At 53.0% G+C, this 24,569-nt stretch overlaps 1 protein-coding gene across 3 annotated transcripts; it reads left to right on the top strand.

The window, feature by feature from the left end:
• The first annotated feature begins 3,532 nt into the window (after nt 1-3,532).
• Nucleotides 3,533-24,569, top strand: AKAP8 (A-kinase anchoring protein 8). Of its 3 annotated transcripts, none has more exons than XM_076360764.1 (14): nt 3,533-3,602; nt 9,295-9,333; nt 10,024-10,056; nt 11,779-12,067; nt 12,912-13,518; nt 13,927-14,071; nt 14,481-14,525; nt 16,603-16,699; nt 17,367-17,508; nt 18,151-18,244; nt 19,170-19,300; nt 20,074-20,169; nt 23,759-24,324; nt 24,517-24,569. In XM_076360764.1, the coding sequence occupies exons 1-13, from the start codon at nt 3,584-3,586 to the stop codon at nt 24,302-24,304; spliced, it is 2,283 nt and encodes a 760-aa protein (XP_076216879.1). In that variant the 5' UTR covers nt 3,533-3,583; the 3' UTR covers nt 24,305-24,324; nt 24,517-24,569. The 3 variants fall into 3 exon arrangements, with proteins under 3 accessions (XP_076216879.1, XP_076216877.1, XP_076216878.1); XM_076360762.1 differs by having other exon boundaries at nt 14,478-14,525; XM_076360763.1 differs by lacking the exon at nt 3,533-3,602 and adding an exon at nt 4,390-4,528 and having other exon boundaries at nt 14,478-14,525.

Below are 24,569 nucleotides of genomic sequence, written 5' to 3'. Positions count from 1 at the left end.
TAATCGACCTGAAAAGCGGTTGAAGAGATAAACGGGCACGTTGCGGGTTTTGGACACTCCCCCGCGCCGTTCTGCCGAGCTTTCTACCTTCTGGTGACGGATTAACTTTACAACAGCCCTTCCCTTGGACTCTGAGCTTTGCGTTCCCTTTCAAACAAAGGTCTGGCCGAGGAGCGAGACCTTCTCGCGAGGCAGCTGGCGCGTGCGAGGAGGTGCTGAGGCCAGATCGCCATCCGTGCTGCCGTGTTGATGAGGTCGGGGCTCACCCAGCTTCTCGGGAGCGTTTTTGGGGCTTGATGGCTGCAACGTGGCTGGGTCCTTATACGCTAAATATCGCCGTGGGTTTGTGTTCCGTGTCAAAATCCTTGAATTAAGTGCAGATATAGGTATGCTGCGTCGGAAATGCTTAGCGCTCGTATACGTAGCGTTAAGGTTTTCATGGCTCTGTGCTCCTCTGGCGTGCAGGCAGTAACCTCCAAACGTCTGACGACAATTAATTAGTCACGCTAACTAAAACCCCCTCGGACGGCTCGAAGCCGAGCAGGATTGACCTCGGTCTGCCCGTGATCCATAGGAACATCCAAGCACCTCGTCCCCGGAGGTGCTGCGCACTCGGAGCACGTGAGCAGAGAAGAGGAGAGGCGAGGAAATCAGCCGGGAAGGGCTCAGAGAAGCCGGCGGGTGCTAAAATCCCGTAGAAACGCCAACTTTCCTGTAAATGTCTTCCCTGAAGGAACTCTCTCTTAAGAGAACTGCTGACGAGTAAGCGATCGCGTAGAGTTCACTGCAGCTCCTCCCGCGTGCCGGTTGCTGTGAGGGACAGGCTTTAGGATACAGGCGCTATACGTCAGGCTGTCGCTCGATTTACGCCCGTCGTGATGGGTTTTCGGATGCCACCGCTTCTCCCCAAGGAAAGGCGAGCTGAATTGTTGCTTCGGCTTGCTTCCCTCCACACTCCATGCGTGTGCTGGTTGTATCCCGCGTTGATTTGTTGGACAACACGCAATTAAGCGCCTCGATTCAAATTTATGCAGCTCGGCATAAATAAGGGTGTTTTTATTTTCCCCCGGAGCATCCTTATGTCCGCTCCAGCTACTGCGCTACCCTCGGCAGTGGCCCTGGCTCTGGGGGTGGTAGCAGATTTAACTTGTATTTTCTGATTGTTCAGCCAAGATCTCAGTTTCTGCTAACGCTCTGGGGTATTTTATCATGTTAGGTAATAATTATAATAATTATAACCATGTGCACCGCTCTAACTCCTGCCTGATCACCCCTGTGCCCAGCGCAGCCCGCTTCTCTCCTTCTCTAGAGTGGTATTTTCGCAGCACCCAAAACAAGAAGGATCTGGGGAGGAGATTTGCGGGAAGAATCCAGGGAAAGAAACTGCAGGAGGTTTTGAGGCGAGTGTTTGGGGTGTTTCGGAGCAGGCAGCCCCGTCTCCTGGCAGGATTTCCTGCAGACGTGCCTGGCCTCGTAGCTCTGCTTCCTTCCGAGGTCTCCGAGGCCGTGGGGAGCATCTCCCAGCGAGGAGTCCTGAGGCGCTCGAGCTCGCTGGGCTATCTATCGGTCATCAGCAAAATGGCGGATGGTAGAACTCGTTTCTGCGGCGTTACATATAGAAACGTACTGATAATGCAGCAGGGCCGCACCCCTTTAACTCCTTACTCCGACTGTGAAGTTGCCGACAGCTTCATGGTCATTTATTTTAATTGTTTTAGATGAGAATCCCACGAACAAGACTTTAAAGGGTATTAAATCGAGGACTTCTTTCAAGGATGTATCACCCAGAGCATCGTTTCACAGTCTGAATGTTTCCGGGCTAGAAATCCCTATGTCATCCCTAAGTATTTCCCGAAGGTACGGAAATAACTGTAGGATTCTGTGAGTCTCCAATCAACGTGCTGAAGTGACCACAGGTCTTAAATCCTCTCCCGTTTCCTTCTAGAATCGGGAAATCAATTTATCTCTGCTCTAATACCTGGCCGCTGGGATAACTTCCAGATTTAGCGGGCGACGATTTCCTTTAGGTGCCACCCATCCATCTTCCGCATCCCGCAGACGATCCGACAGAAGCAGCTCGGGCGTTTGTTCAGCCCTTCTGTCTAAAATCGCTGGGCTTCTCTTTGTCGGACTCTGCATTCCCCGAGGCTTTTTCCCAATTCTGTTAAAACACGTTATCAGCCTCTGCTTGTGCCCTCCTGGCATCCGAGAGGGCTGGAATAACCCTCTCCGCTCTTGGGAGCTGTTATTTCCCCCGCCTCAGACTGTCTCGCAACGCTTCCGCTCCTGCTCTGTCCCCTCCGGCGCCTTTTCTAGGCGTTGCGGCCGCCAGCTGGGAGCATCAAATGGAATCACGCGGCGGCGGCGCGAGCGAGAGGAGGTTGTTCCTCGCACGCCTCAAAACCGTGGAATTTCTTGGGTTTAAGTGGATTAAAGGGGGAAAAATAAATAAATAAAATCCCTCGAGGAGCAAGACGCGTGGCTGAGCCTGGAACGGGGAGATTTTGGGGGGGGGGGGGGGGGGCGGCATCACACCCTCGCCCTGGTTTTACCCTCCGAAGGGGAGACGTTGACCTGGTGGTCGAACGCTACCACCGCTCCCCTCCTCCGCCACGAGCCGTTGCTGTTCCAGGAGTTTTCCTGGAATAGAAGATTTTTCTCCTCGTTCCGCGTCTTTTCTCTTTCAAGCTCCGCCGATCGAAGCTTGCTGGAGCTCGAGGATTGCTCTCTTCCGTGCAGTAAGTAGGTTGAGTTCGTCCCAGGCAGAGCCGAGACCCCACAATCGTCCGTCCTTTACGTCGTTTATAACGATTTCTTTTGTAATTTGAAATAAAAGCGCGTCCGCTTCGGTTCAGGTAATAAAGGAAGGAATTGGGGCTGGAGAAGGTTGCGGCCCGCGAAATGCCGGGCTTGAGGAAGACCACGGATGCTTTCGGGGTACAGCCTGCCTCTCCTCGCCCACTCCCCACCGCCGCCCGTCGACTTTTAAGCTGCTTTAATCTGTTTTTGGGCAAAACCCGAGGCGGGGGGGGAAGAGCGGCTGTCTCGTTGGGCCCAAAGCCCTTGTCAACGCGGCTCCTGGGGCCGCGCTTTGACGGTAGCGTAGATCCGGCTTTGGGGATCCTTCAGCCGCGTGAGGCGAGGGGTTTCGGGGTGGGGGGGTGGTGGGGGGGTGCCCCTCGGAGGGCCCGGTGTCACCGGGCCCGCGGGCCCCACGGCGGCCCCATAATGCACCGTGAGCGGGCGAGCCCCGCGACGCCGGCCAATCAGGAGGGGGAATGGCTGTGAGTGACAGGAGGGAGCCCCGGCGTCGGCCCACGGAGGAAGCGCCTCCGCCAATAGGACCGGGGGATGGATGCCGACGGGGGCGCGCTGGCCAATGGGAGAGGCGGGACGGTCGCGCCGCTAAGAGAGCTCGGCCAATGGCGGGCGCGGGGGCGGGCTTCTGGAGCGCGGCCAATGGAGAGCTTCGTGGGCGGGCCAGAGCGGCGGAGGGGCCCAATGGGCGGCGGGCGCGGCGCGCCTGCGCAGCGGGCGCTCGGGCGGGCAGTGCGGTGCCGCTGGCCGGAGGCGGAGGAGAGAGATGGAGCAGGGATACGGCGGTAGGTGCGGCGCGGCCCCGGGGCGCCGCGGTGGGCCGGCCCTTCCCCTCCCCACGGGTGGCGGCCCGGTCCTCCCGCCGCCTCAGCGGCGGCTCCCCGTAGCGGCGGGGGGAGCCAGCCCCTGCGGGAGGCGTTGAGCCCGCCTCCCGTGAGGGGGCTCCGCCGCTGATTGGCTGAGTGCCGCGTCGCTCTCCCCTAGGGCGCCGCCGATTGGTGGGCGGGTGCTATTCAAGGGGGGGGGGGGGCCGTTCCTTCTACCACCACCACCCCCCCACCCCCCCCCGCGCCGGGCGGGGCGGGGGGGCGGAAATGGAGTCGGTCCCATTTCTGAAGACGACACAAAATGGCGGCCGCGCGGCCACGCCCCCTGCCGCGTGCGTGCCGGTCCTCCTCCCCCTCCCCACCCCCCCCCCCCGGTTACGGCTCCGCGACCCCCCCCCGGTGGACACCCACCCCCCCCCCCCCCCCCCCCCCGGTGAACCCCGTCCCTTCCCCGGCGAACCCTTTCCCCCCCCTCCCCCGGTGAACCCAGTCCCTCCCCCGCCGCGGGGCCGCCCGGCCGGTTGGGGGGGGGGGGGTTGGGAGGGGTGTGTGTGTGTGTGTCAGCTGGAGCATCTTCTCATGCCCGGGCAGGGGATCCCCTGAGCCCCAACCCCACCCCCCACCCGGCTTCACCCCGAGCGAGGCTGAAAATCCGTCCCCCCTCCCCGTTTCCTCCCCCCGGGAGAAGCAGCAGCGACTCGGTTGGGAGCGGGGGCACCTGTGAGAACCCTAGAGCCCGCCATTACGGAGCTGCGGCTGCTCTTCCCCCTCGGATACCCGCCTCAAGCCGTCCAGGGGGGGTCTTTCCCCCCCTGAGGTGTTTTTCTCCTCTCTGGTATAACGGCAACCGGCAAAAAGGCATCAAATGAAGCGTAAGGGAGCAGGTGAGAACTCTTCGTAACGCCGGCGAGCGTCGAAACGGTGGGGAAAGGCTGTTGACGTCGTCAAGCTTCGTTCGCCAGCGTGGGGAAGTGATTTGTGAGGGAAAAACCCCATCCTCCTTCATCAAAGCACTAAACAGCGTTAGCGTCGGCGCGCTCTCCCAGCTTCTGGTTTTTAACGTCTCTTTCAACTATGAAACGAGGCTCGCGGAGGTGGAAACTGAAAGAAAGTTGCCCAAATTGAAGTTTAACAGATGAATATCAGTTGTTTAAAGTCCCTCGGTGAAGTCTATTCGGACGCGAGACGGCGGCGTGTGGGTAAATGCTCCCAGAGCTGAGCCCGACAGCCCGGATCCTTTCCCCGCTGCGCCAGTTTTGAGCCCTCCCTCCTCTTCCCGCCTTGAATTCACGCTTCGCTTCCATTTGCGTTGAGGGACGTGAAGGTCCCGCAAAGGCGATTTTTAACTCCCTGTTGAAAACGCTTCCTTGGTTTCCGTAACGTAATTATGACTGTGGCAGGATTTTATAAATAATACAGCAGCGATGCCGTTTCCGCGCGTGTTGTTATCAAGTTCCTAATACCCCGCACGTCGCTTTTTCTGCAGGGGTCATTCATAATTCATCCCGACATCAGACCTGTTGGCAAGTTGCTCTTTCCAGGTTCCCTCTGTCTCTGCTTTCAGCTTGGTGGAGATCTGATGCCCGGCATCTCTTTCGTCATGCTTTTTAAAGTGTTTTGTCAGTTCTTCAGGTGTAAAAATGAGGTGAGAAACTACGACAGGATCAAAACCACCCTAAATGTGTGTTAAATCATCCTCTAGAGTGCTGATTTCTCTCTACTGAAAACCGAGCGAGTCCGGATGAGCGACTCGGAAGAGTTTAGGCAGCTAAAAGTTATTCCTGAGAAAGATTTCGTTGGATTCGTGACGTTAACGAGTTGCCTAAGAGCTGGGATCTTCCCTTCACCTTGCACAACTATGAATAAATTAAAGCCGCTGAGCGTGTTGCAGCTTTAGAGAAGTTTTGTCGTGGATTTTTACCGTTATATGGTATAAAAAGGAATGAGTTCTTACAGTTCTTGAATATTTGGGGTTTTATAAATAAACCTCAGGTGTGGCTGGCTCAGCTTAGGACCAGCCCCTTTGTTTTTAATTCTCTGCGTGTTGAGAATCGTATGGTTCCACGCGAGTGGCTTTTTGAGGAGAGCACCCTTTACAGTCAAGCCTTGCGTAGGAGTGTGTGATTTATAGATTTAATTTAAATACTTTGTGATTCCAGCAGAAGACAAGCTTTATTCTCCCTGCATAAAGTCCTTTGTTGAAATCAGCGGGAGAACCTCAGACCTCTGCTTTCGGAAGGAATTGCCTCCTGGGCCCCCGCTTTTTTTTCTGCAAGCGTTAAGCTTAATTTCTCAGCGCTTCACATAGGCTGAACGACGTAAATCTCTTGATGTTGCTCCGTCATCTCCGGATTCGTGCTCCGCTTGTACACGCGTGCGGAGAAAAATGGTTCTCAAGCTTTTCCCCCAGCTCAAGGAGCGCTGTCTTGGGAATCGGCTGGGAACCAGGACACGCGGTGCATTCAGCTCGGTAAAATTCACCGCTTGCTCCCTTCCGAGTTGGTTTTTTTCCCCGCTCTGCACTTTATTTCGTGTTTATTTTCCCAAGAGAAGGCGATGACGATTTATTCCACTGATTTTTTTTTTTTCCCCTCCTGGGGGATGTTTACGCTGCTGCAGAGCTGACGGATACAACCTCTGCTCGTTGGTGCAGAGTCATTAATACCCAAGTGTCTCCTCTAGTGGGTTTTTTACATAATATTTAGTTTCAAAATCAGACGTTGAACTCTTAATTACCACGTTCTTAAGTTGTACTGGAAGCTTGAGATCTTTGCTTAACCCAGATTTCTTCGTTCCTTGAAAGGGTATGATAATCGTGGTAATACCTATGTGAACGTAACGTGCCCTACGTCTCAGCAAGCCCAACGCCAGCGTGTACGCACGGAACTTAAAAGCGGGGAGCTTTATCCTATAGAATCTGGAGGTACAAAGAGGTGGGAACTCTCTTTGGCTGAAAAACGCTGTCTTTCGGGCCGAGCAGCCTCCGTTTTCCTCGAGGTTTTGTGCTGGGGCCAGGCTATTTTTGCCTCCTGAATTAATGTACCCGAGGTTTTATCAGAGACGGCTTAAAAATCGAAGGAGCGGAGCTCGCTTTTGATCCGACGTCTGTGTGTGGTCGTAAGCGCGAGGGCTGCTGCTATTTTTGGCGCTGCCGGTTGAGAAACGGGGCGACCTGCCCAGAGAAAAGCTTCCCTGCGCTGGCTTCGCTTTCTCTTCCCGTTTTTTCTCCGGCCGGGAGCTCGGCGTGCGCTGGGATGGTGCCTGTGACAACCAGGGGTTTGGTGTCCCTTGGCGTCACTCGGAACGATCGCGTGCGCTCAGCAGTTTGTTTGCAAGAGGTGAGTTAACGTGCTGGAGGAGGGAGCGTTAACATTGACTGTGGATTTAAAGTCAGGCTTTGGGGTCGCTGCGGTCGATGGAGCGGAGGGTTCGTCCTTGATTTCTGTGCTCTGTCTCGACCTGATCCTTCCCACCGGCAGCTGGAAAACCGCATCCCGGCGCCATCCTGCTCCCGCTGGAAAGCGAAGCTGAGCGGCGAGTGCCTCGACCTGCCAACGGTGGGAGAGGAAGTTATTCGGTGATAAGGCTCCGATTCAAAAAGGCGTTTACGTGTTGCAGTTCCTGTTTTGCTGGCGCTGCGGTTTCTATAGGAGTTCAAAAATACAGCGGTCACCATTTTGCCCGCGATTTCTTTAGGTTCTGTGTGCTTAAGGTGACTGCCCACGAAAAAAATAAAGCCGTTAAGAGGGAGAGGGGTCCTGTACGTCCTTGGGGGGGTGTTAGGCGGGTTCGGGCAGGGAGCTGGGGGCTGCAGGAGAAAAGTTTTGTAAAATCGGGGGCTGTCTTGAAAAGTAAATGTTTTGCAAAATTGGGGGCTGTTGCCAAAAAGGAAAAAGTTTTTGGAAAAGCGGGGGCTGCCTCCAAAAAATACAAGCTTTGCAAAACGGGGGGCTGTCTCCAAAAGTATAAATGCTTTGTAAAAGCGGGGGCCGCCTCCAAAAAACGCAAGTTTTTGCAAAATCGGGGGCTGCCACCAAAAATAGAAAAGCTTGGCAAAATTGGGGGCCGCCTCCAAAAATGTATAAAAGCTTTGCAAAATCGGGGGCTGTCTCCGAAAGTATAAAAGTTTGGCCAAATTGGGGGCCACCTCCAAAAAATACAAAAAGCTTTACCAAATCGGGGGCTGCTGCCAAAAGTGCGTAAAAGCATGGCAAAATCGGGGGCTGCCTCCAAAAATAAAAAAGCTGTGCAAAATTGGGGGCTGCCTCCGAAAAAGACAAGTTTTTGCAGAATCGGGGGCTGTCTCTGGAAAATAATGTTCTGCGAAATTGGGAGCCGATTCCAAAAAGAAGAAAGCTTTGTAAAATCGGTGGCCACCTCCAAAAATGTAAAAGTTTGGCGAAATCGGTGTCTAAGGCGCAGAAAAGCAGCCTAAACCTTCAAAGAAGGAAGGAAGGAAGCGGGCGTGTGTGATTTTTGGCTCTTCCTCAGCTGGGGAGCGTTTGGAGGGAGATGAGGTTGCTAAAGGGAAGGGAAACTGCAGATCTGGGGGTGGTGGTGGGGGGGGAAGGCAGGGCCAGGAAAGAAATGTGGAGGAGTTTGGGGTGATACAGCGAGTGTGGAAATAATTCGGATCCGCAGGAAGCCGGGCATCGGTAGTTCTGCTTGTGGACCAACTTCTGTTTCTGATCAGAATAATAAACAAAGATGGAAAAAAAAAATGGTTCTCCTGCAGAGAAATGGCAGCCAAGACTCTTGGAAATGTTTTCAGCGCAACACCCAGCGTATGGCTTCCGATGTCAAAACTTAACGTAGACGATCTCCAAGGTTTCGTTGCAGCACGGAGTTTATTTATCCCAGATGAAGGCGTTTGCCGAGCTCTTTGCAGCTCTTGCGGGGATCGCTGTGGTGCCGGGGATGCGGATTCCACCCTGGAAACTTCGGAAAAGGTTTAAAAGGGAGAGATGATTTATTTTGGCGAGAAAAACAGATCACAGCAGCTGCTGTGAAAAGAAAAGAGCGGGTGAAGTCGCGGCGGGAGCTACTGCGTGTCGTGGCCCTTTGCTGCTGCTTCTACCTGGGCAAGTGCTTCGTCCTGCCGCTGTTTCAGAGTGAGAGACCGGAGCGAAGCCGCCTCGTTAGCGTAAATCTTGCAATTAGTGCTGAAAAGTGGAGGGAGCTCGGTTTTCTTTTATTGGCTGGTATAATGGCAGTACTCACCTGGGATCACGGTCAAGGATATCCGATATTCCCTAGGAAAAAGGATGCTTCTGCTGGCGTAACGCAATCAAAACGTCCGTTCTCGATGCCGGTTCCGTTCTTCGGATGATTTATCCCGCAGATTTTCTCCTGTATAAATGTAGCTTTGCACCGTCGTTACGTCAAGCACCTCTTAAAACTGATTTCTCTTTCAAAACACAGTGGGGTTTTGTTGTTTGCTTGTTTGGTTTTTTTTTTAATTCAAAACATCTCGTTGACCTTTAGATTGCTGAAACAATCTGAAATAAAGCATCGGGCAACCTTCAGGCTTGGTGGTTCCCAAACGATAAAAAGCCCCAGCGCAGCTGTAATTATTGGTTCTAGGGAAGAAACAAACGCCGTGATAGCAGCAGAGGCGATCCTTCTAACAGCGCCATTCTTTTTCTTGCAGGTTATGGCACCTGGAACACTGGGGCCACCAACACTCCAGGTGAGTCTTGTGTATCTAAAAATATACCTAGGGAATTGCAATTTTAACGCAGAACTTATTTTTTCTTCTTTCTAGCCAGGGTAGTGTAATATAGAAACAGCTTTTGCAGCCCGCCTTCTCCTCTGCCTGCTTTAGTGACTGTCTGCTTGGTTTTTTTGGTAAGAGCTTCCTCCCTCATCTCGTGATACGCTCCGATTCCCGCCGTCGTACGCTGGAGGAACTGGTCGCAATCTTGCGTGTGATTAATAACCTGCTTCGCTTTCTCTCCTGAGATTTATTAGCGCTGCGAAACGAAGCGTGTCCTGGGGTATTTGGGAGTCGGGGCTCTCTCCTTTGAACTCCTTCCCAGCCTAAACAACAGTAGAAGCGGCGAGAGGCTCCTGAAAGTGATGGTTATAACGAACGTATTTGCTTTTGCCGTGGTTTTGCTGCTACTTGAGGGTTTTTATTGAATCATTTGAGTTGTTTTCAAGTGCAAATACTTGAACGTGTTTCAAAAAACATATTAAAAACAGCGTGTATTATCCATGTCATTTTCATAATTGGCTCTTGGAAGTCCCAGCTTCTTTCCCGTTCTGTGCAAAAGGATCCGTCGTTTTTACCAGCGATTAAACGGAATTATATGCATTTAGTCTCTGAACTTTGTTGCTTTTAGAGCTGAACCACTCTTTTTCTTTTTGCCCCGTTCAGGTACATACGCAACGAATGCGACGAGTTGGCAAGGTACGTGCTAAAAAAACCTCTTTTATCTCCGGGCGTTGGGGTGCCCTGCTCAGTCTCTCGAGTTGGCTGCAGCGAGCGGAGCTGTTTTCCAGCTCGTAAACTGCCTCCGCTTGGAAGTTGGTGTGAAGTACGCAACGCCGTGCTTTTAAACCGCTCCTCCTCGCTAATCCATTTATTTATTTCTACCTTGCTCCGTGATTGCGGCTTTTACTTCTGCGAAGGGAGCAGCTCTGTCCTGATGACTGGCAGCCGTCTTTTCCTTAAAGCAGAGAAATTAGCGCGTGGATGGGAACAGTTCATTTATTTCACGTCTCCGTTTCTCTTTTGAGCTGGGACAGCCCGATGTGTGCATTAATAAAATGATTTTACTGAGACGATACCGTTTTCCCCTCAAAACCCAAGGCTCGCCCTCGCCATTCTGGCAGCTTGACGGTACACAAATGCACTTCTCGATGAGCAAGCTGGCGCTTCCCCAACAAAACATGATTTGCTTTCACTAATGAACTTTCCCTCTCGGAGCAATTAGTTAATTGGCCTTGATTTGGGTCCTGTGGCTGTTTTAAGCCGGTCTTAACACGTTCCCAAGCAAAAGCCCGAGATTCTTTCAGAAAATATTATTTCTTTGGTCCTCACAGTATAAAACTGAACGCTGCACGTTGGGCTGTGGATTCCAACCTCCCAGCTCAAGTCATTGGTGTAAATGAAGGGGTGGTTGTTTTTTTTCTTCTATTATTCCTCTTTTTTGTAAAGCCTGGGCGCCCCTGTTGAGGACTCGCGCCCCGTTGTGCTGGGTATTGTGCCGACGCGGAGCAGAAAGGCTGTTCCTGCTCCGGAGACCTTCTAATCTAAATAAAAACACAAGTTGCAGGCAGGCGGGGGGGATACAAAGACACGATGAGGCAGTGCCGGTCAGCACAACCGGCATCGGCACACCGGCGGCCGTAATGATGTCAATTTTATCGCAGGCGTCACAGGAAAGGAGAATTAAGGGGGATTATTACGGCGGTCACTTTAGGAGAGCCCTAGGAGCGATACAGCGAAGGGTTTGGCAGGTCAGAAGCAGCGAGAGGAAGCTTGCCGCATAGCTCGGGGCACGTGTGTCTCTGCCCGAGTGATGACGGATTCGAGCCGGGGCTGTAGAGTTGCGACAAGGAGTGTCGGGAGCACGTGCACATCCCTTAGTCCGGATCTCGGGATCGCGTGAAGCGTCCGGCAGCTTCACGAGCGCGGCCGCAGCACGTTGCTTTTTCTGCCGCGCCGTGGTATCTTGCCACAAGGCGCTCTCTGAATACAACTCGCTGCTTTGATTTTTCTGATTTAATTTATTTCATCGTGGTCCTTTTTTGATGGATACGTGACGACATCCCCGGCAGCGCATCCGCTTTGTGTTTTCTTGTGTCGTTTTGCGGCACCGTGCGACGTAAACGGGGCTCAGGGTCCCGCAGCGTGGACTTGAACTTGTTAAAAAATCACAAATACAACCAGCAGCGCTCCGTTTCTGCAGTTAAAATCACCCAAAGGAGGAAGGTCCTTCCGCTTTTAGGGTTGGGCAACAAGAATCTTTGGTATTTCTCATTTTAAGAAACCGGATTTCCTTGAAAGGAGGTAAAACCCAGCTGCAGCCTTGCCTGGTAGAACCTGTTCGCGTCTAAACTCTTCCTCCGAGTACCCGAGTCTTTATAATACTGTACTGATACCGATTTTATTTTCTTTTCCTGCCAGGTTATGAAGGCTACGACTATTACAACACCCAAACCACCGCCGCTAATACAGCGGCCACGTACAACTACGCCGCAGCCGCTGCCACCTCCAGCAGCTGGGAAACACCCAAAACTTCGGATATGAGCATGAACGCCGACGTCAACGCCGCCATGCCCGTCGCCTCGTACGGCGCCGAGACTTCGGCGAACGAGAACTCGGATTCCATCATAGCCAAGATCAACCAGCGTTTGGATATGCTGTCGAAGGAGGGCAGCGGTGGGACAGGGGAGGGGATGGAAGATCAGGAGAGGTGACTATTCCACTTCTTATTTATTTTTAATAGTAAAAAAATAATGGCTTTTAATCGCTATAAGTTCGGATTAAGCTGTTCTAATTGCGTAGGCACGATCCAGCGTTCGTTCCCTGGAAAACGAGCTTAACTGCTTATTTTTCACCTGTCCTCGTGTATGTGCGCACGTGCACTTACATATTTTTTTATATATATCTCTCTCTCTCAAACATGTCAAACTTGACGTACGCATCAAGCATTAAAAGCGACTTCCCTTGTCGATTCAATTCCTAGATTTTGCAGAAAGTTTTTTATTTATAGTTTTTAGGTTTCTTAAAGTACACTTTTCTTCTGCGGCCTTTTTTCCTCGTGGCTGCCCGGTAATTTTTTTTTTTTCCTCCCCCTGGGTTAAATTACGCCGGTCTGGAGAGTTGTTTCATGTCGGTGTGTGTTTTGCTGCTGAAATAGCAATACAGATCTTGGCAAGAATTACTGCATAAGTGAAGTTTTGCCTGGTTTTTTAGCTTTTACCTGGGGCAGCTTTAGGGATCTGCTTTTCCGCCAGCAAAACATAATTCAGAGTGGTTCAGTGCTATGAAGTTGGTGAAGTTACAACATCTCTGAAGGATTTCTGTTCAGATACTCGTGCAGAAAAGCACAGTTCTTTGATATTTATTTAATTTCCTTGAGACTAGGGAAAAGGTGGAGTGGGATGCAGAAAGTGATCGGTACGCAGGGTTTAAAAATATTTTTATCCCATTTTTCTGGCCAAAACCGTTTGGGTTGTGACAGAAACGGATGCAAACGCCTGTGTGATGCGCACGGATGTTATTTTAGCTGCTGACCGTTGTCTCCTCCTGCGCAGCTCTTTCAGATTTGAGTCTTTCGAATCGTACGACTCGAGGTCTTCAATGAACGACCGCGACGTGTACCGATCCGGCTACGATTACGGAGAAGTCGGAACCGATCGGAACGATTCCTTCGGGAGCCAGTTCGATAACCGCAGGGATCAGTCTCGTAACCGAGGAAACAACTACGGCCTCATCCGAGGACGGGGTCAAAACCGCGTTCAAAATCGCGGGCGTCTAAACGCTTTCAACCGCACCGACCACTTCATGCCCTCCTCCAGCTCCGAGCGCCTCTCGGCTCGTTGGAACGAGTTGAACTACATGGGTGGGCGCGGGATGGGGGGTGCCGGATCCAACAGGCTCCCTTCCCTCTTTTCCCAAGCCCTCGTTCCCGACTACGGCGACTACGGAGACTACGGAGATTACGGCGACTACGGCGACTATGGGGATTACGGTGATTATGGCGACTACGGAGATTATGGTGACTACGGAGACTATGACTATGGCATGATGGGGATGTCGGGCATGGGAATGGGACGGTATGGGAATATGCCGTATGGAATGGGGAGGCAACGAAACAGAGACAGGATGGGTACGGTGCCCTGGCACATGAACGCGCTCATGGTAAGTCGTCGCCGTCGTTTTTGGTTTTTTTTCTTGCGAAGATTGCTTTTTGCTTGCCTCGGTGGGTCGGCTTCACTGTTCAGCTCTACTGGAGAAGCACCCGTCTTAATTCCCGTCGCTTCCACCACAGAATAATTTAAATCTCCCTGGATAGAGCAGAGGGTCACCAAGTTTGTTTAGACCCATTTGCACGTAAAACAGAGCCTCTGAATGCTTCCCCCATCCCAAACCCGCTCTCTAGGGGCGCTAACCCAGCTATAAAATCCTTTTATAGCCAAAAATAAGTCTGCAGGGTCACAAGAATTTCAACTTTTTCAGGAGGTGTAGCAGATGGGTGGAATACTTTGATTTTTAAGCTTTTTTTGGTGCCTCAGGTTGATTGATACAACTGATTTCTTCCCGCTTTAGCCCAAGAGAAGAGGTTTCCGAAACCGTTCAGGAGGGCGATCGGACGGCGAGGGAGGAGGACGCAAGCGAAAACAGTCGCAAAGCGGAGATGAGCCGGACAGCAAACAGGCGAAGACCGACAGCGAAGGAGACGACACCGAGAACGGTACGCGCTGTCTTCACCCGCTAATATTGGCCGTTTTCCCCCGTTTTGAAATGGTTTATCTTTCAGCTGACTGATAGTTGTTACATTTCAAAGCTGTGGTATTTTTTCAGTCGTTAGCGTTGTTATAATACGCCTGCAAGTGCCCAGGCTTTATGATCTGTGCGTCTTGTGGCCTGGGACAGAAAATTTAATGCCCGAGGTGAGCATTGTGAAAGGAAGGACAGAGTTTGCAGCGGAGATTGACGGGCAAAGAGAAACCAGTGAGCCGGTTGCGATCTTCCGCTGGGGTTTTGAGCCGTTATCGCAGTACTCGGTGGTTTATTAGATAGCGGTGGGGCCCCCCTTGGAGTGTTAAGTGGGAGAAAAGAGCCCCCAACACCAGCTGAATGGTTTTTCTTTTGTGCAGCAGATGAGGGCGAAGGAGAGGAAAAATCAGGAGATGAAGCTGACAAAGGTGTAAGTAACTCTTTTTTTTATCAGCCTTCGTGGCAAATGTGGGAATATTTAAGCACTCGAGCGATTTCCTTTGCTTTTTTTGACGGCGCTGAGGGTCAGAATATTTAAAATCGCCCAGAAACGGCGTTTTGAGCCCGTATATTGTGGAGGTATTTGCTCCTCATAATTCCCCCACGCCCTTCGGTAGGGATCGCCGGCAGAGTCGCTTGCACCGAGGTGCCTGAAAAGCACTTGTAGTGGAAAGGTTAGGATCCTGCGCCTGCAGTTCTGCTTCTGGCGAGGCTCGTTAGGGCTAAATTCCAATTAGTGGTTGGCTTCTTTCCTCGTCGCTCGGTTTGCCGGGTTGGGTGGGGGTTGTTGCCATTTGTTTTACTTGCGACTGCGTGTAACCTTCGATACGGTGTTCCTCGGAGCGGCGACTCAGCTGCCAAGTATTTAAATTTTGATAGCGAGAAGCGATACTTAGCGGCGACGTATAACCTGATACATGGAAAACAACTGTTTTGTAAACACTTAGAAAAATGGACATTTAATCCCCAAATGACCCAACCCTTCGCCCGCTCTGCGGTCTGGCTGGGTGGGCCGTGAAACCTCCAAACGGCAGTGAATAACACCGGTGTCTTTTTGTGTTTCTCTTTTCCAGGAGAACGGGAATTGGGGCCGTTTGGCGGAGGAAGGTAGGGTGTTACCACCCCTCACGCAGTCCTCCTGGACTAATCCTACTCGGAATCCATCTGTTTTGCCTCGGGGCGCTACCGAGAGCTCGGGTTTTTTTTTTTTTTGTTCGGTCAAAAGCTGATGCAGCTCCTGCTGTGACCTGTTAACCAGTCCAGGGCTCCGGCGCCGCCTGTCGTGGCACAGAAGTGCCGCGCTGGTTAGCAGGGGAGCACCAAAACAGTTTCGTTTCTTCTGGGCTTCTCGGCGCGGACGGTTATCGGATATTAGTTTATCTTCCTGCCCTGCTTGGAGGACGGCGGTGAGGATGCACACGTCTCGCAACGGGGCAGAGCAAAAATACCGTAAACTGAATCATTTTCAGTGGAGGCTTCAGCCATGAGCTGAACCTCGTTTATGTTTGGATTTTTTCAAATAGATGGGACTATGTCAAGGTCGATAGAACACTAATTTAAAAACCATGTGGTCTAAAGTAGCTGGAACCACTTCAGCTGGTTCTGGATCGTAACTTTCGGAAAAGATACATCAACCCCTTGTGCCTTCTGCGTTAGAGTGACGTGAGGAAAACCACGCGTGGGACTTTGGTTGCCACTTGTCAGTTATTCTCAGGATTGAAACGGAGGTGTCGTTGGATGTTATCATTCTCGTTTAAGCCTCCCTCTGACGCCCGGGTCTGGTTTCCGGGCTCCTTTACCTGGAAATGTTGCAGGTGAATTATTACCCGAGTCCTGTGAGGCTGACAGACCTCTGACTCGGAGACCCCAAAACACTGCAGGGATCAGGTCAGCTGAATCTTTAGGGGGTTTTTGTGCTTTCCCGGTAATTATCGAGGAATTATTGGGAAGGCGACGTGAGGAGCGTATCCAGAACTGCCCCCAAAGAAGCAGAACTGCTACTCGAGCACTGCTAGCATCTCCGCTGTTTTTTGTCGCTTAACTTTCTCGAGGAGCTTCTTCAGCCTTGTGGAAAATAGATGAACGGGGAAAAAAATGAGAATACGGGGAGAAGTAGCAGCCCCTTCCGAGGAAGGGAGATAGAGCGGTGTCTTTGCAGCATTGTAAAAGTCAGGACTCCTTCCACTCTTTCCACTAACGGCATGTCCCGTCGCTGCCTACGAAGACTTTGAGTTGCTGTGGGAAGTTCGGGGAGCTGGAGGAGAGGAGGGTTTGGGTTTTACGACGACTGCTGGAGACCTTGGAAAGAGGCCGCCGCTTCCCCGCGGTCGGAAGCTGGCTTGGGAGAGGGGGAGCTTCCCGAGACCGAAAGAAGTTGTGACTTCCCGAAGCTGAGAGTGAAGAGGAAACCAAGGGATTTGGGTCCCAAAATACCTCAGCCGGCGAAGCGGGTGATTGTGGACACAGGAATTCTGATTGATTATTTTTCCCCCCCCCCTCCCCTAGCATCTGGAGATGGCTGTGAAGATGACGATGAGGAGGTGAAAAAGAAGAGGGAGAAGCAGCGGAGAAGGGATAGGATGCGCGATCGCGCTATGGACAGGTAAGGAGAGTGAAAAGCCAGTCCGTTCCTAGCACTTCTGTGAATAATACTGACCGAGGGTATTCCTCTGCACAAATGTGGGATAAATCTGCTGGGGGATCGTGTTTTGGGGCTCTGCATTCTGATTTCAGCAGGGTTTTTTTTTCCCTTTTTAGTGTGTTTTATGACTGTTTTTAAGATGAGGAGGATACTGTGGTGTTTAATACGTAGCTCGGTGTGGAGTTACAAGTTCAGAAGGGCTTTTTAGGTGGCTATATGTGCAGCCTTGCTATTAAAATAATACAATAAGTGATCTAAAGACAGACTGACCAGCAAAGGCGGCACCAGCGTTTCTGTACCTCGGGGCTTTCCCCCACCGGGGAGAGGATCTTCACGGCGAAGAGTGCCGATTCACCTCCTGCCCTGTGAATTGGTCCGGTTGCTTTTAAACTCGGGCAAGGTTTTCGCCTCCGTAGCATAAAGTTTTATGGAGAAGTAGGTGCTGTTTAATCCGTGCAGGTTCTACAGCGATTGTAAAGGTCCAAGGCAAAGTAAAATGGCGTGGAGTGGCGCTTGGAAAAAACTTAAGAGGTAGAAAAGTACAATGGGGGCGGTAACGGTCGCAACTTCTTGATGTTCTCGTTAAGCTGAGCTCGTTCCTCACTTGCGGTACGACTGCTCTGTTTAGGATCCAGTTTGCCTGTTCCGTCTGCAAGTTCCGCAGTTTTGAGGAAGAGGAGATCCAGAAACACCTCCAGAGCAAGTTTCACAAGGAGACCTTGCGCTACATCGGCACCAAACTCCCGGATAAAACGGTCGAGTTCCTGCAGGTAGGTGGGTCGCCTGGAGTTAGCTCAACCCTTCCCTGCATCCCTGCTGGGATTTCCAGGCTGAATTTGGGATTTCCAGGCTTACACGGGGACTGGGAGGGGTTACGGATTCATCCGCGTACAGCCCCCTGCTTGGTTGGCTCGCGTCGCTGCTTGTTAGCGCATCACCTGATGACATCGCTTGGCATGACGTGGTTTCTCGCGGGTTTTCATGTTGGGAGGGAAAGTTAATGGTGTGAATTTGAACAGAAAGGCCAGAAATTAATATTCCAGAGATCGTCTTTGCCAGCTCTACATCTAGAGCTGAGGAAGGAGAGATGAGAACTGAGGCATTTCATTTTCTGGATGACCAGTGTTTGCGTTTTGGGGGCGTTTTTTCAAGGATTTGGGGTCTCCCACAGGGAATCTGATGGTGACGTGGGAACAGGCTTCTGTTTGGCTCCGATTTGGATCTTTTCCGGCTCTTGCTCTGGTAGAAATGGCAGGGGACGGGGAGGGGAAAACACCCGGCTCGCCTAGTTAATTCACCAACCGCGGCCTTCCCCGTGGGTTTTCCCTGGAGAGCTCGTTTCCCTTTGGAGCTACTCGACCGTCTCGGTGCGTTGCGTGGAGGACAGCGAGTTTTGTCCCCTTCCCTTCTAGGAGTACATCGTCAACAGGAATAAGAAAATCGAGAAGCGGCGCCAGGAGCTGACCGAGAAAGAGGGCGCAAAACAGAAGCCGGATCCTTTTAAGGGTAAGCGTCCGTTCTGCGTCCAGAGACCGAGCGAGCGTGCAAGAAAACAAATAAATACCGCTCCCAAAGAGAGAGCAGCAGCACAAACGGGAAGGATTTGGGCGACTCGGCCTCGGGTTCCGGGTGGTTTTTTTTGCCAGCTTTGTGAAATACGTCGTCTTGGCGGGGAAGGGGGAATACCCATCCTCACGGCAGTTTCTCAAGCGGCCGATTCGTGAGGCTCGTGCGATGTCGGAGATACTAAAATGAGGTAAACGGGGAAAAACTCCCAGGAATTGTTGGGTTTTGTGGCTGTTCGGTTAACGCGGCTGGATCCTGCGTTCGCTTTTAACGTTGAAAGAAAGCAGCGAAGTTGATCTGTTGTGGCAACGAGCGTGACGGGGGGGAAAAAATCCGCTTAGCTTCATCAGCGTGCCTGCAGCACCCGGCCACGTCTGTGCTGGGAGTGATGAGTGGAGTTTAGTTAAGCCAGGCGTCGGCTATAAAATCTTGCAGGCAGAAAACCTGAGCCTAAGTAGGGAGGAGGAACGAACCCAGGGCTGGGGGAAGAGCGAGTTGTCCCTTCCACCTCTATTTAAATACTTTTTTGGAGAGGCAGGCTGGTTTTGGGAGGAAAACAGCCTCGGTAAGTCGATTGCTGTGTACCTTGGGCTGTTAGCCCCGTCTCTCTTCCTCCTACGCTTGGGTACTGCATCGGTACGATCTGTTTTAGAGCAGAATAACTCTCCTCCCCGTCTTAGAGCAACGTATGTGATTTTTTTTTTTTTGGTCTCTGAAAGCAGAAACTGGAAGGAATATGGGTGCTGAATTAGCGTGTTGGCCGTGACGTGGGGTCGTTAGAGGGGGTGGAAAGGCGCCCGCGATGTTAACCGGCCGAACGTCTCATTTGTTTGGGATTTTGGCTGACGCCTCGTCGTCGCTGTAGGTATTGGCCAGGAACACTTCTTCAAGAAGATCGAGGCGGCTCACTGCATGGCGTGCGACATGTTAATTCCTGCGCAGAACCACCTTCTCCAGAGGCACCTGCGGTCTGCCGATCACAACAGAAACCGCAGGGTAAGCGACCCTGCTCGCTTCCGAACTGGAGCGTTTCGGCTCTGCCGGGGCGAGGGGATGCGTCCGGGCGCTCGAGGTTTATTTGCGGCTTCTAAAAAAACCTTCTCGTACGGTCTCGGATCGCACCACGAGATGAAGCCCGCCGGCCGGGGAGCTGTGAGGGGTTGTGGGATGCCTGTGGACGGGCTGTGCGGGGTTTGTTCTTCTGTAGGGAAACGTGAGCGGATGGGAAGTGGGAAGGTGAACAGAAAAAGTGATACTAAAAGGGAGATCCGATGTGCAGACTAAACGCGTCCTCTTTCTAAGTTTGCAGTGCTCGCTAGAAATTAAAATTAAAAATTGCCTTTGAGGGCGCGTGGGGAATTCGTAAGTGAGACGTAATCGATGTCTAAATTGGCCCAGGCTGGAGCGGGGCTTTGGACGTTGCAGACGGAGACGGGGTGAGCTGCGGTGAGCGCCGCACGTCCCTCGGGGCGGTCTTCGTCTCCTCTGTCTTTGGGCGTTTGGCGTGAAACGTCGCTGTCCTGGACTTGATCTTGGGATATCTGGGGGACGTTCCAGCTGCTGGTGCTGAAGCACGTCTTTCTCCCGGGCCCGTGTTAGCGGAAGAGATGCGGGTGCGCCCCTGCATCCACCGTTTGTGATGTTCTCTGGGATCTGAGACCAGGCTTCCCAAGCCCTGCAGAGGAGGCGGGGATACGACCTCTCGAGCCGAACTCCTCGTTGGAACTCTTCCCCTTTTGAACTGACCCCGATGTTCGGTTCCTTTTCAGATGGCTGCGGAGCAATTCAAGAAAACCAGCTTACACGTCGCCAAGAGCGTCCTGAATAATAAACACATCGTAAAGATGCTGGAAAAATACCTCAAGGTGAGTGAACGAGAGAGTCGGCAACTCCTGCCGAGTTCCCGGAGCAGCGGGGTCGGGCTCCGCCTTGGTCCCGGAGCAGCACGGAGCCGCGTCTCGCCGTGTGCTGCGTGTCGGTGACGGGACGCCTTGCTGCGTACGGTGGGGAGAAGCGTAGGTTCCACTCCGCTGCCTTTTTATCTCTAAATCTTGGGTCTGGTTTCTTTTCTTTGTAGGCGGTTTACCACTTCTCGTGTTTTTTTGGGTTGTTGTTTTTGTTGTTGGTTTTTTTTTTTTTAATTTATTTAACTCGCAGACTGTACCTACCGTCATTCCCAGGCGCGTGTAGGTCAATTACGAAACAGTCCAAAACGGAAACGTAATTAAAGAAACCAAAGTAGCAAAAAGGAACTCCGGTTCCCCAAAGCCGCCCCTCGAGCTGTGGCCTTGGCCGGGGGGGGGGACACGCCAGGTTCCCCCCAGTGCAGGGGAAGCCAGCGCTTGAGTCCCGCCGGGATCGAGTCCGACGTGGGTGGCTCCTGGCCCACCCGCTAATCCTGCGCCGGGGGGGAGGGAATTTTTCCCCTGTATAAAGAGCCGGGCTCCGCGGCGTTCCCGGCGGCTCAACTAAATGACGGAGCGCCCCGAGGAGGGGCGCATCCAATTCCCGTGAGTTGAAACACCCTCCTTAGCCCCCGCCTCCCCTCCCCTTTTTCCTCCTCTTCCCTTGGGAAGTGGCAGAGGACGCCCCAGCCGATCTTCAGAGCCGAGACGGAGCACGAGGAGAGGTCAGGGTAGGGTTCGCTTAAGCCCAAACCAGCGTTCGGAATTACAGAAAGAAGCCCGGAAGGCAAGCGCAGTCTTCAGAGCACGGGGGGTAATCCGCTCCGTGCGGGAACGCCGCCGAGCGAGCCAGCCGGGCGGTTATGCCCGGCCTAAAGCGCCTCGCGGTAACCGCGGGTCCGGAGGCGGCGTGGGTTTAACGGGCGAAGTCCCGCATCCGAGAGAGAGGAAAGGTCGCAACCTCCTCCGCCAGGCGAAGATGAAAAAGAAGCGCTTTTGGCTACTTGCTTGTTCCCTGGGAATCCGGGAGCAGCCCAGGATCCGGCAGGAGAACCCCTCGTTTGCGAACCTGGCAGACGAGGGCAGGCAGATGCCCACACACACACCCCGCCCCCCCACGGGGGAGCAGATGTTTCCCCCGTCCCACCGGCATCGTGGTTTTATTTTTGGTCTAAACCCGGACTGAGCTAGCTCTCGTCATGCCCCAGTCTCTGCTAAACTCTAGCAAAAAAAAAAAAAACCACCCAAACAAGCCCCAAAATAAAAAAAACTGCGACTCCACCCTCTGGGTCCGGTGAAAAGAGACTTTGAGCTGAGAGTTTGTCGGCGTAGGACGGCCGTCTCTCCCCTCAAACCGGCCTCTCATACACGTTGAACAGGAGGGTGAGAGAAAAACCCTGCGGTACCCCACAGGAGAAAAGAGAGAGCGAGCCCTCGGGGCAGACGAGGTGCAAACCTCTGGGATCTCTCAGTGAAATTTAAAAAAAAACCAAAACACACACGAAAAAAAAAAAAAAAAATATAAACCCCCCAAAAGACCGGAACCACTCAAGTGCAACTCCGTCTACCCCTGCCAGGGTCCGCAGGCACGTCCACATCTCCTCATGATCAACGGTATCAAAGGCTGCCGGCAGATCTAAATGAATCAGCACGGGCGCCTGACCTTTGTCCATCGGCAGGAGGAGATCTTCGGATCCATCCCAGCACGGTCTCCGTATCATTCCCAGGTGCAAAACCAGACTGAAAAGGGGTGGAGGAAAATCTGAGGATTCCAGGTAATGCCAAGAGCCGCCTCGCCATAAACGTTCTCGGCAAACCTTCCCCCAGAAAGGAAGGCCGGAGACGCAGGGCGATTAATTAATCAAGACTTGGCCGCATCAAGAGATGATTTCTTGACCATCGGCCTAAGGATTCCTCCTCGGAGGGATGGCGGGACACCTCGCCCTTCCCAAGGGAAGCCGTGACAGTCTCCACCACGAGTGGACTTCACATCCCCCGGTAGATTTTACCGGCGATAACGGACGTTGGGGTCCAAATCGCGAGGTAGAGCCCGATAGTTTTATATCCCCCACCCCCCCCCCACCCCCCCCCGGCCCTCCGTGACCTCCGTAGGTCGTGATCCTCAACCTGAGAAGACGAACGTTGAGGTTTCTCCTCCACCTGCATGGATCTTCTCGCGTGGAGGCAGCCAACCTGGTCTGAATCTCTGATCGGGGCAGATATTCACCCCCGGGGCGGGTGGAGGCGGCGGCGGGGCGGGGGGAAAGGAGGAGGGGTTCGGAGAGCGCTTTTTTTTTTTCCTCTGCCCCCCCCCCCCCCCCCCTTCCCACTTTCCGAAAATTAAAACCTTTTCCCCCCTCCCCGCCGCGGTCGATCAGATTTCAGGCGAGGTTTCTGCCGTCGTCGGCGTGCCGCCCGCCCTCTTTCCCTTCCCCTTTCGCCGCGGTGTCGTGGTGACCTGTGAGGGGGGCGGGGAAAAAAAAAAAAAAAGGGAGTTTTAGAAGCACGGTTTGTCCTCGGATTGCGAGTTTGTCCTCGGATTGCGACACGGGGTGTGTGTGGGGCATCTCCTCTCCGGCAAGGTCAAGGTTCTAGGGCAGCAACACCCCTACTTTGACCCTACACGTGCTCACCCCGCACCTCGTAACTCTTGAAGCGCAAGCGAGAGCCCCCCCGCCAAACCGAGGGGGAGCGGTGCTAGGATCGGCTGTCGGCCCGAATAAAGGTAACGAGGTCGAAAATCCAACCTAAAAAAACCCACGTAAAACCTAAAAATAACCAACCGCCCCCCCCCCCCCAAAAAAAACCCAACAAAACCCAAAATAATAAAAATCCGGAGGGTCTTGGCGTCCCCAAGAGACCCTTTCCCGGTGGGACGTGGCCTGGGAGAGAGCGAGGGCTGCGAGGTCGCGACCGCGTCTGGATTCCTCCGTCTCCCGAGCGAAAAAAAAAAAAACCAAAAACCCCAAAACCACCAAAATCCATAAAGGCGAGAGGAAAACCTGGAAGCGTCGCCGCTCTTCCCAGCGAGGGAAGGGGAATCCGGCCGCTGGCGGCTCGAAACCGGGGACTGAGGGGTTGAGGAATTCCTTTTGGATTTTAATCGTCTCGGTTAAACCCAAATTCCTCCCGGGCGAGGAGCGGAGCCGATAAACCCCGGCACGCTTTCACGGCAACACCGGCGCGGCTCTTCCTTAGCGTAGGGTCCGTCCCCGGCGCCCGCGCCGCCGCGCAGGAGCTTTTTTTTTTTTTTTTACCTTTTTTTTTTTTGCCTTTTTTTTTTTTTAACCGATTCTTTCCACTCCTTCCCGGCGTGGGATCTTTTTTTTTTTTCCCGGGGTTCTTCTCTCACTGCAAATCCTCCGGGATTTTCCACGACGGATTTGGTTTGGCTTTTTTTTTTTTCCTCTACCATTTTAAGAATCGTCCGTCGCCAAGCCGGTTTTCGGTTGCCAAAAAAAACCTCTCCCGCGTTTTCGCGGCGGAGATTCCCCTTTGCCTCGCCGCAGCTCGCTGACTCTTTGTCTCTCTCCCGTCTTTTTTTCCGCAGGGAGAAGATCCCTTTACGGATGAAATCGCGGATCAGGATGTGGACGAAGCTTTGGAGGGCGGAGACGGCGCCGGGGAAGGAGCGACCGAAACCGCCGCCGTCGAGGTTGCCCAGGAAGGAGGAGGAGGAATCGGGGAAGCCGCGGAAGCGGCGGAAGCTTCCGAAGAGTTTTCCAAACCTGAGGAATTTCTTAAAAATCTGGGGGAGCAAGATCAGCCCCCCAAACCGCTGCTGATGCCCCCGTTCCTGCAAGACGACGAGCTGGAAGCGGAGGAGATGGCGTCGGAGGCGCCGTCGGAAGCGACGGCCGTGGCGCCGTCGGAAGCGGCGGCGGCGCCTTTGGAAGCCACGGAAGAGCCGCCTGCGGTTCCCGAAAATCCCCAGGAATCGGCCGTTTCCCCCCAAAATGAAACTGAGGGTTGGGCAGGCAAAGAGGAGGAGGAAGAGGAGGAAAACGGGAGCGAGGCGGCGGCTCCGGCCGGCTGCAGCGAGGAAGAGGAGGAGGAAGAGGCTCCGCCGGCGGCCGCGGAGCCGCAGCCGGAATAACTGTGAATATTTGCGTGAAGGTGATGGTATAATCCGCGATTTTTTTTTTTTTTTTTTGATTTATTATTGTTTTTTTTCGAGCCCAGATGTGGCCGATTTTGGTTCTAATTAAGGGGAGGGACCCGGCCGCTTCGTTAAGGAGCGGCCCCGGCGCTTCGTTCATCTCGTTCAGATTAATTTCGCTTCGTTTCTGCAAATTCTTTCCGTTTCAGGACGAAGAAGCGCGAGGAAAGCCGTACCTTCCCCGAGCGACCCTCCAGCTGCG

This window comes from Aptenodytes patagonicus, chromosome 30 (assembly GCF_965638725.1).
Source record: "Aptenodytes patagonicus chromosome 30, bAptPat1.pri.cur, whole genome shotgun sequence".
Classification (NCBI taxonomy): Eukaryota; Metazoa; Chordata; class Aves; order Sphenisciformes; family Spheniscidae; genus Aptenodytes; species Aptenodytes patagonicus.
The sequence above is the reverse complement of the archived record's forward strand: the minus strand, read 5'-3'. Positions and strand labels throughout refer to the sequence as shown.